This window comes from Lepeophtheirus salmonis, chromosome 1 (genome assembly GCF_016086655.4).
Source record: "Lepeophtheirus salmonis chromosome 1, UVic_Lsal_1.4, whole genome shotgun sequence".
In the NCBI taxonomy this organism is placed as follows: Eukaryota; Metazoa; Arthropoda; class Copepoda; order Siphonostomatoida; family Caligidae; genus Lepeophtheirus; species Lepeophtheirus salmonis.
In genome coordinates this window covers 24,333,904-24,345,778 of record NC_052131.2, presented here as the reverse complement: position 1 = coordinate 24,345,778, position 11,875 = coordinate 24,333,904, and the positions used below count along the sequence as shown (strand labels likewise).

At 27.5% G+C, this 11,875-nt stretch overlaps 1 protein-coding gene across 5 annotated transcripts in view; it reads right to left on the bottom strand.

Annotated features, from left to right (window-relative positions):
* Positions 1 to 864: 864 nt before the first annotated feature.
* The window catches only part of LOC121123592 (band 7 protein AGAP004871), a 497,290-nt gene continuing 486,279 nt past the window's right edge, over positions 865 to 11,875 (bottom strand). For 2 of the 5 annotated variants that reach the window (XM_071889552.1, XM_040718719.2), the window contains 4 exons: positions 8,323 to 8,378; positions 2,014 to 2,092; positions 1,853 to 1,954; positions 865 to 1,797 (listed from right to left, as the gene is read on the bottom strand). In XM_071889552.1, the coding sequence (XP_071745653.1) occupies positions 1,666 to 1,797; positions 1,853 to 1,954; positions 2,014 to 2,092; positions 8,323 to 8,378 (369 nt within the window). In that variant the 3' untranslated portion in view covers positions 865 to 1,665. The remainder of the gene's footprint in view (positions 1,798 to 1,852; positions 1,955 to 2,013; positions 2,093 to 8,322; positions 8,379 to 11,875) is intronic. The other 3 variants (XM_071889564.1, XM_071889565.1, XM_071889561.1) reach the window with 2 other exon arrangements.

The following is an 11,875-nucleotide window of genomic DNA, read 5'->3' as shown; positions in this document are numbered from 1 at the left end:
TTAATTGACCCAGGGGGTTGGAATTCATTTTGAAGTATTTGGAGGGTGTCTTAATGCTTTGTAATGTGACAGCAGGTGTTTTTAACTTGGTTGGTGGTTTTGGGCCGAGGTATTCTGATTTTCTTAGTAAATGACGATACATTTTCCCGACGATAATTTTCCACACTGGCAATTTTCCGTGCACGACTGCTCAAATAGTAATGTATCGGTGCATCCCTTAAAAAACCACAATTGAATACTACAAATTAAGAAATAATGAAATGTATTTTTTAAGTTAATAAATTCATAATAATGTAATATAATTAAATATATATAGATACATAATAATTTAATTGCATTTTGCTTTCTTTTAAAATTAACAATCGGACAATAGTATTATTTAGTATATATTTATAATATTTATTTAGTGAATGAAGATTTAAAGATTTTTAATAATTGTAAAGTTTTTAGACATTTTTATTGAAAGAAATGATAAAAAGATGAATATGGGTATATTTTAAATTGCAAGGGGGGGGCAGGTCAGGGGGATTTGATAGAAGAAAAGATTATGTGGTAAAAAAGGTTAATTAAAGAAAAAGAAAAAACTGTTTTTTGGAGCTACAGAAATAATCAATTACACTTTAAGTTGCAAAAGTTTTAAGATTTAACCGAATAACTATTGTAATAACAAAAGAAGAAAAATTCACAAAATAAATGAACACATAAATTAAATGAATTCTATCACAGTATTTAATTTTTTTTAATAGGAGTTAAAGATACAAATCGTTTATGATAACTAGTACCTAATTAATTAATTAAAAATAGGAAAAGAAACGAAATATATATATATATGTATATAGACTGAAGTATGGCAATAGAAGGGGTTTGGGGGTCTTTAGTTGAATTATTAAGTCTAACATTGTATTAATTTATCTGTGAATTTTGTAAGTGATTTATTGCAGACAGACTCTTAAGTTGTTTCTTTAAATAATAATTAAAAAAAAAAAAAAAAGGGTTTTTTTTTTTCAAAGGGTTTTTAGAACCCATAAAAACACATAACATTATTTTTTTAAAGATAATTTTAAGATATTTTTTTTCTGCTAAAAATATCTTTTTTTTCCAATTTTCGCAAAAAAACAAAAACTTGAGCGTTTTGTCATCGTTTGTATATAATTAATTAACTATATATACATACATAATATAATATCAATAAATATTTTAGGTTAAACACAACTTTTCTTTACGTGCTTTGTCTTAAAAATGCTTTGATAATAATTCGTTAAAAAGTACAATTATTGGGTGTTGTTATTCTTGACTTATTATTCAGAATAAAGTGATTACTAAGATATTAATGAAAATAGTTTTTTGGCGAAAAGACATAACATTTAAATAGTAAATTGTAAAATTTTATGGTATTTTTCGACGTTTTTTCCCCATATTTTTTTATTACAAAAATAGGAACAGATTTTTATATTTTATTTTTGTCTTCAAAAATCCAGAGTTTTTCTTCCTCAAAAATTTTAATACACTTATATATATATATAAATCACATATATAAATATATCTTCATCTGTGATAACTTTGTTAAAATTTTTTGGAATTTTTTTTTTTGCAAAAAAATCCTTTTTTTTTTGCTGGCATTCTTTAGGCAAAATCGTGGTAACTTTTTGAAATTATAAATAGAGCTTAATCGTCCTTTTTCTCACTATGAACCTCCTTTGAGTTCCCATTACCTCGATTTAGAAAATGACTAAGAAAGTCGATGGGCAGTGGGAAAATGATAGTTGAGTTTTTCTCCGCAGATATTGAATTTAATGTCTGAAATGAAAGAAAAAATATAATTCCACAGACCACAAATATAGTGATTATTTACCTGTAAATAACGTAATTGTAGGGCAGATGAAGACTCTGCTATCACCTTTGAAGCTTCTCTCAATGCCCTGGACGCCTTTTGCTCTCCCTCGGCAGCAATAACCTAAATATGTGAATAAACAAAAAGTTAATCAAAGTCTTACAAAAAGTACATTTAAGTACCTTAGCTCTGGCTTCTCTTGCAGCTTCGGCTTCTGCAGCCATAGCCCTTTGTAGTTGTACTGGCAGTCGAGCGTCTTTACTATAAGTTAAAAAAAAGAAAAAAGATGGATATATTAGAGTGGTTTGTATAGTTTCATATTTTGACCGAGCGGCAAATATTGGTTGAAAACTAAAAAATAAATGAAGAAATCGATAAAAATAAAATAATAAAAATATGATAACTAATAGAAAAAGGACAGCATTAATTAATTAATTTAACAGTTACATAAATAAGAGGTAGAGAAAATAAAATTGTAAACAAATGATTAAGAGATGAAGCAGCTACTGCTTTGGGTTTCTTACTGATGGGGAGAAAAAACAAACAACAAGAATAGGGCATTTTTAGAAAGAAAGACACCCTGCAAAAATTGGAATGCTATATGCATACAAAAAAAGCTTTTCCTAAATCAAAAAATATTTATTTCGCTAGTGGGTTCAAAAGAGAAAATAAATATGCAATTGTCGACAATGACAAAATTATTTTGATTTTTTAAAAATAATGTTTAAAACTGTTTTATAAACGTTGTAATTTTTTTATTTTTAAACTCTCCAAAATGATAAAATAATTGGTCATTTATATTCTATATCTAAATTTACATACGAATGAAACATTGCTTTCTATAACGTAATGGTCAAAGAAATGGTATGAAGAAACTCATATTTTTCTTGTTAAAGAAAAGTGTTATATTTTACTAAGAATTAATAACAAAGACATGCATTTAAAATAACTAAGAAGGAGATCAACGAGACTTGCCTTAAATATATTGCAGGTCACCGCCATAGAATTATTGATACATGAAAGTATTTCGACTTTATTATTTTTCCCACATGATTCATGAATCAATTGTCTTTATAATTCATATATACTTGGCATTCAAGGATATTTAACATATTAAAAGTTTTTTTCTCCAAAAATAAAAATTTGCAGTGTAAAAATCTGAGGAAGACATTTTTTTATAAATATTAAATAGATTCCTTATTTCACTCATATTGATTATTTTACATATAAAAGAAAAACTTACTCATATGGGAAATATGAAAAAGGCCGTCTGTATTCCAGATATCAAGATTTCCATGATTTACATGTGTGAATGAAATATTGCCGCTAGACACTGATATAAAGATACCATCAGTATAGTATCTATGTACCTAAAAAAGATTATTTAACCCTGGAAAAGTTATTAAAAATACCTAAAATATTAATTTATACTCTTGAGTTTTGGCTTTTGATAAAGAAGAAACACTGTTGAATCCGTGAGGATATTACTAGGTTTGATTAAATCTATTTAATTGTCAGATTGTATTTTTTTTAACTATTCAAGGATATAATTTGTATGGACTTTTCATAATTTTTTTTACAAATAAAAATAAGATTTTCTATTAATTTTCTATGGAACAATACATCCCTGGTTTTGCTGTTTATATGTTAGTATGCATTGCCATTATTTCAAAACTCTTTTAGTTTTAATATATACCATTCAAACGCGCAAATAATATATTTTATTACATAAATCTGACGAACTTTTGAGATTTAAAAAGTTGCATATCTGTTGAACCAATTATCCAGACTTTTGGATGTATTTTTGGATAAGAAAACTATCGCAAGAAGGAAATTATAGAAACTTGTTGTCTGTGTTTCAATATTTTGCAATATTCAATTAACTTTCGTTATTTTACGATACGTCCTTTTGTTTAATTGATTACCAAAATTTGAAGCGTCTTTCAAAATATATCCTGAAGATAGTTTTGTAAAACAGCTACACAGAGCTTAAATTGCTAGAAATGATTGATTAAAGTACCGTCAACAGTGAATCGATGACTGCAAAAAATACTTAGATGTAATTGGGAGCATCTGAAAACGCTATTTTTCTCTAAATAAAGATTCCTGAAATTAACATTGAGCATGTCTAATTTCCTAGCAATTATTTTGCAAAAACATCGTATACCAATTTTGCTTGATAGTTTGTAGAAAAGTTGTTTTTGAAGTATCAGTAGTTGCAAAATATATTTTTTAACTAATTTATATGAATATCAATAAAGATATTTTTAGTTATAGTATTACCCCCCCAAAAATGTTATTTCTAATTCCAAACCATCTCCGAATAATTGAGCGAAAAGGGATTTAACTGTCCAAAGTCTCTCCCAATAATGTTATTTGAATAATACGAATAGCAAATTTATTAAACATAAACTAGGTTGCGTGAAAATATTAATAAGTCTGTTCAATGACTTAATCTATTTTAAATGCTACTCAAATAATTGGATAAGAAACATATTCTAATTGGATTTAATATCACTTACCTCTAAATAAAATATTAATAACTTACTACAATTAGTTAAATAATTGACTTATTTATATTTTATTTCGGAACATTTCACACAACCTTGCATTATTGCTTATTTATTAAATATTCTATTAGAAAATTAAAGTATAAAATGAAAAAATTAATCAAAATTGAATTATTTTGATGACAACAATTCTTTTTAAGCTGTAATATAAGGTTAGTTTTACCTATTACATAAAGTAATTGAAAATAACATGAAGAAAAATTTAGTGTTAATTATAATGCAAAATAATTGAAAGAAATATTAGCTTCCATACGGAAGATTATCCTCCCTTGAAACAGGTACATAAAATAAAAGATTCTCCAAATACATCGTACAACTTGTCAAAAAACAAAATTTTGTACCTCTTAAGGTATCAAATTAAATGCATACATTACTTTCCTTACTCTTTCCAGGGTTAACTAAGGGCTCTTAATCCTTCTCAGGGGCGTCCACATGTTTTTATAAATACATTTTTTGGAAGGGGGGTTAGTTTTTGGAATTTTTTTGAAAAAGAAAAGTTGAAATGTTTGGAATTTTTTTCAAAAATGTATAGTTATTGACAAAAAATGTATTCTTTTTGAAAAAAAAAAATTCTAAAATTAAATTTCAAATTGAATTTTTTGGAAAAAATCTCAAAAATTAAATTTCAAGCAATAATTTTTGCGAAAAAATTTGCAATAGTTCATACCTTTAAAAAAAAAAAGAATCAATTTTTCGGAAATAAATTTCGAAAATCCATTCCTTTTCACAAAATATTAAATTTTTAGGAAACATAAATAGAAATATTAAATTATGAGGAAAAAAATTTAAGATAATAAATTTTTAGGAAAAAAATTTATAATATTATATTTATAGAAAAAATTTAAAATATTACATTTTTAGGACCAAACATTTAAAAAATTTCATTTTTAGGAAAAAAAAATTAAAATATGACATTTTTAGGACCAAAAATTTAAAAGTGACATTTTTAGGACCAAAAAGTTAAAATATTTCAATTTTAGGAAAAAAAAATTAAAATATTAAATTTATTAATCTGCTACATAATTTGCCAGAATGAGGAAAAAAAAATCTTGTAAAAAGGAAATTCCTTAATGGGAGAGAGGCTGTGTAGCCCTTCCCTTTGGTCGCCCCTGCTTCTTATTTTCCTTTTCTTCTTTTTGACCATTACGTTATTATTATTTTATAAAAATGTTTAAGAAGATTAAAAAATAAGCTCACAACAGAGGAACAAAAAATCATCCAGTTTTCGATGTGAGATAAAATGACATGTTAAAAATATGTAGGTGTAGACAAATATAATTAAATAATTACTGAAAACTCCATTAATTGAATTTATAAAAAATCTTACGACAGTAACATGCAAAATTCTAAATATGAGTTAAAAATTTTTATACATTTTTTGAAATGACATCCATTGAGCCTAAAGAGTTTTTTTCTTTAACTTTGACAACTAAGTAAACACAGGAGTCCTTGTTAAAATGTTATTATAGAGCGTTTTCACACAGACATACACGTTAAATCAATGGTTCATGAGGGTTATTTACCGATATTAGTTTGTGAACAAAGCGACTGAGAATGAAACTGCCTTGCCGCAAATTGTATAACTTCCTGCATTATATAATATAATATATAGTTCCATGTTACTCACATAGGGGACGCTGTGTAAATTGTTCTCAGTATGCGCCCTTTTTTTTAAACAACTAGTTCAAAGAATAGAATGCACACTACCTTGCAGATATTATACTTTTTTAGTTTTGTCATGTCCTATTGTACAAATTTTAGAAAAAAACTTCATGAAACTGTATATAAATATGACTTTAACAAGTCGTTACCTTTATTGTATACCACGACCTTTCCTTCAAAAATAAACAGGGGGAAAAGTCACAAAATCAGTTAGTGGTACAGTGGCGTCCTAAGGAGGGGGGGGGGCGGACGGTAGACTACCAAATTAAGCAATTTTTGCTTTTTACCTAAAAGAAATCGTCATTCTGGCAAATTATACATCAAAGCAAAAAATTTAATTTTTTGGTAATAGGTATGAATTTTTGAGAAATTTTTATCCAAAAAATTTAATTTCTTGTGAATAACTATGGATATTTTAATTTTTGTTAGAAAAAAATTTATATTTCAAATTTAATTTTAGTTAGAAAAAATTTTATTTTTCAAATTTAAGTTTTGTTAGAAAAAATTTTATATTTCAGATTTAATTTTTGAATTTTTTTCCAATTTTTTTTTGTAAATGGCTGTGAATTTTTGGAAAAAATTTCAAAAAATGTAATATTTGAAATTTTTGAAAAACATTTTGACGAAATTTTTTTTACAAAAAAATAATTTTTGTGAATAGCTATGGATTGTTGAATATACATTCAAAATTTTTTAATTTTTGGACTTTTTTTCCAAAAAATCCATATATAATCCTGTGGACACCCCTGTAGTAGCTAGCCAATCCTGGGCCAAATCTTCCCAAATTATGGAATTATGATTTTATTATAACTGTTGGCAATTTTTCAAAGACTAATATGTGTTGTATGTTTTTACATGGGCTTAATGTGGGAGACTTTCAGAAGGATGACGTTACGTAAAAAATAACTCTTTTAATGATTGAATTATAATTATATTCATACTATATACATATAAAGTAATGCATTGAGATACGAGTACCCAAAATACAAGTTTTTATAAATTAAGATACGACCTGGTTGACTCCCTGTCAAAATATCTACCGGGTGTGCCTTAGGTTTTTGTAATAACTCATGTCTTACACATTTCCGCAAAATTTTGAAAAGGAGAACCAAACAAACTTCATTAGGTATATTTGTGTTCAACTGGTTACATTGAGTGTCAGTTTAAGTTAAATTGAAACAAATACAGAAAGCATAGAAAAGTAAAGAGCAGTGACGTAATTAATAACAAAAAAAAAATATATATATCTATGTTTAGTTAAGTTAATTTTTAAGCTGGAGGGAAATAATTATTTTTGGCACCCTCTTATGGGATTTTTTGTTTTGATTTTTTGGAGAAATAAACCAGGCCCAGGAACAAATTAAACTTATATGTCAAGTTAATACTGCATTGATGAAGTACATAACATACTACTCTGAGAATTAAAAAAAAACCCCATTATTTTCTTATTCCAAATTGAATTCTCATTCGATTCTCAAATTTATTTTCTTATTATGTTAGTATGCATCTCCACATTGTTAGCTTTTCTTAAAGATAAAATTAAAGATAATTTTTTTGCTGTGCTTCTAGATTTTTTAATCTTGAAAAAAAAACAATCTTTCAAAAGTTTAGAAAGAATTTTCTCCTAAATTGCCTAAATTGATTTTTTCTATAGTAGAAAATTGAATTGCAAACCAAAAAACATCGAAGCTTTTTATCAGTCAAAAACAAACTAAACATTCAAAAAGCCTGATATTGTCAGCAAATGTTGTGAACATGTGTATCAATCAGCATGATTAAAAAGTAAAAATTTTAGAATCGAATGAGAATTAAATACGAAAAAATCATTTTCTTTCTGATCAGAGGGGTATATTAACTAAGAAAACTTCTGTGGTTAAATAGTTGTTGAAGATATTTGTACCTTTATTTTTTAAATGATTAATATAAGAATGAAATATTTTAAATAATAAGCAAAATTTCATAAATTAACATTATTTTTATAATTTTTTTATTTGATTATAATTATAAAAGAACCCAGTTAGTTTATCACTTAGTTTGGTGAATAGATTCGATGAAAGAATGAAATTAAATAATCGCTACTTTAAATGTGTGTTCTTATAAAAATAAATAATGAATTAAATGGAGAAAAAAATATAATTTTATACAGAAATAATTTTATCATTGTTCTTTTTGAACCCTTTTAAGATGTCAAAAAATTATATACATTTTTTTTAAATACGAAAAGTTAACAAAACAACTAAATGAATGAACAAAACTCACATCTCGACCCTTTCCACTTTAATTCCCCAAGCAGCAGTCGCCTCATCCAAATTAGACTAAAGTTTGGTAGTAGGGAAAAAGAAAAGAAAAAAATGTAAAAAAGTTGTAAACGGCCAAACTTACATTTCAACCCTTTCGACTTTAATACCCCACGCCGTTGTGGCTTCATCGAGGACTATCTGTAAATCATTCATAGTTTTTGTAAAATGAGTTTGAGAAAAAATGCTATGTTTAAAAAAAAAAAAAAAAAACTTTTGTCATGAGTGTCCCGTATTGATTATAACATGAGACGATGAATCATCTGTTGACATCACCATTTTCATTTAATATATTACTATTTTATTTTGTAAGGTAAAAAAATAAATTTGTACGAGACATCAGCATGTCACAAAATGAGTCTCGCATATTCTACAACATCTGTTGTTACAATTATTATTTTGTCATGAATCGTTGTGTTCTAAATCTAAGCTATAAACCAAGTAGCGAAACTATGACCCAGCGAATCAACTTTTGTGCCAATTTAGTTGGCTATGAGAATACTTTTTTATCTGCCAGGGGCACTCAAGGTGGGAATGAATGATTCTATAATTCATTCCCACCTGAAAATGTTTGAGCTATTAGTGTTATTTAAAACAGCATTTCCCCCCTCAATTGAAACAGATGAAAAAAAACTAACAAAGAATTTGAGAAAACTGAGTAATACATTTTCAAATAAAAATATCCACATAATTTTTGATTTGACAGAGTTGCTATTATCATAAACTTCAACAGCATTTATCAATCAAAATTTATAATTTTGGTATATTTAGGATTTTCTTTCGGAAAAACATGATGGGTGGGATATCACTTTTACGGTTCAGAAGAACATAACTAAGGGTGTCACTTTTGTTTAGGAGAGTGAGAAAGACTGTGATTACCATCTGGTGTATCTGTTTCATTATATGAGCTGAATCATGGATAAAAATGACATATCAATGTCATTTGTCGTATCTCAAAGCGACATTTTGTGGTGGATAAGTTTTCTCATAGACAATGAAATCTCCTCATACCAGCTGGTATATTTTTCTACTTTGATTTATAGCTTTGCTCTGTATTAACTATTGGAACTTTAGATATTAGATGTCCATGTGCTCAAAAAAAAAAAGAAAAAAAAGTGCAAACGTTTTTAAGTGGAACCTTTATAATAATCAATACTCAAATCCCCATAATTTAATTCAATAAGTACACTTCAATTGAGGACCTCACAAAACAATAAATATGCATTATATTCACGTATAACTTAAGTCTGAAGCCCTATCTTCGAGACGGTAAAATTTGAATCTCAATCAACAGTAATCCCCCACAATGCACGCTAAAATATTTGTACTCTTCTTCATATTAGACACAAGTATAATTATAATCAGTGATGGAAATACACTGAATATGGGCTTGTAAAAAAACAAAAAAACATGAGGCAAGAGATCAGCTACAATCACAATCAATTGTGGCAAGGCAGGAGAAGGAAATAAACAAGCAAGGATATTTGCAAGAATTAGTCCAATAGGCATATCGATCCCCAATTCTACTTTATAGTTGCCACAGCATCTTGGAAAAAGTAGTCCGACTACTGATTAGTGATTACTGACTACTCCTTCAAAAAGAAACTTAATTACTTTACTGACTACTTGATTGTCAAAGTAACTAAGTTACACTACAAGTTTCTTTATCAGTTTTATTCAGCAACTGAAGCCCTCCCCCCATTTAGATTACATAAAAAGTACCTAATATCAGCCTCCTTTCTCTACCGTTGCCTTTTATAGATGTACAGGTATTTACAGTATATACAAGTTATTTAAAAATAATTTAATTATTTTTTGTGTTGTAGTAATGTGCTCCAATCAATCAAACATTGTAGTGTGCTGCAGTTACGGAGTCATCATCACCAACATGGCAGATGATGCTGAGTGCCGTAGAGTGGTGTGGTATATTTGCCATATGTCAAAGAATATATCTCCTCTCTATACTGGAGAGGATAATTCCAAAAAAAGGGCCAGCTAAAAAATTCACTGGATTTACATCACTGATAATAATACAAGGTTCATTAATCCCCTATAGCTCCCATTGGGACAGTTGTGTAACAGGATGCTTAAAGATGTATCATACATACTTTTATACTTATTATTTTGAACCATTACTGGAAGTCTTGTGATTGTACATAAAATAGGCTCAAAGACTTTTAATTTGATGCTGATCTCTTATGTTTTAAATTTATTTCATGCAGCATGCAGCTATCCCATAAGTTTACAAAATAATTTGAGCTTATAACTTTTAACCTTTCCAATATGCTTCAGTATAAAATATTCTTTATTTTAAACTAAATTTCGCAATTTTGAAATACTATTTTGCTATTTTAAAGTGTATCGTTAAACATGCGTCACATATAGTTATACTGTTTGTTTATTATGTAATAAAAGGACCTATTGCTTATTGGCATGCATACCTCACATTACTAAAAAATGAGAAAAAAGTCGAAACAATTTTTGTTTCTCTAATTCTTAAGACCTTCAGATAGAAGAATATAATTTTCGTTATTTTTATTTTTTTTTGCGATTATAAAGGTTGTACTTATTATTAATATTATATTTTGATATATTTATTTGAAAAACGTAATATTTCAAGTATAGTGTTTTCCGTTTATTGTATTGCACAACTTTTTCGCGATGGAAAGTATATGAGTAGCGTGATTATGGGGACCTACTGTATCAAATATTTTCCCCAGAGGTTAGTATTTTTATTAATGTTGTTCGTATACAACATTTTTTTGGTAGTCGAAAGAATCAAGGAATAATGACTGTACAATGCAATATAATCAAAGGATACGGTTTAAACTCATACCCATACCTACCCATTTTCTCTTTCTATCAATTTAGGACTCAAGGAATAGAGTAATAAACATCAGAGATTTTGTGGAATATAAAGAAAAAAATGCATTCCTTAATGTTTAGTCAGGAAAACCCTTTAACTTTTAGATCAATGTTTTGTTAAATTTGAATGAAGGAATTGCAATATGGATATGCTCCAATCGGGAGCAATTTACTGTTGACAATTTGAAGCCAATCAGAGAGGAGAACAAAATGACATTCATGTCTACTCTTTGTCTAGGGTCCTTTGTTTCTATTTAGATATTGTGATAGCGTTCAGGTCGTTATAATATGAAAAGTTGACATTCAATGATTGCAGGATAGGAATATACAGCTATGTTTTTCGTCGTAAACCACAAATATGATGTTAGGCCTTAAAAGTAGATTCAAGGTCTCATTATATGTAGGTGGAGTTTACTGGATGTCCCTTGAATCTTAAGATTTATTATATAAACATGTATATTTAGTATGTACAGAGTGGGTCCCAAAACTTGGAGTAGATTGAGTTAATTAGAAATAACGAGATTTTTAACGAATAAGTAAAAGACAACTCAAAACCAACTTGTGATTTTTAAAAAATAAATGGGTATATTTTCTAATTAATATGTCCTTCTTCAGAAGTAATAACTGCCCGTCACTCCTGCGAACATATT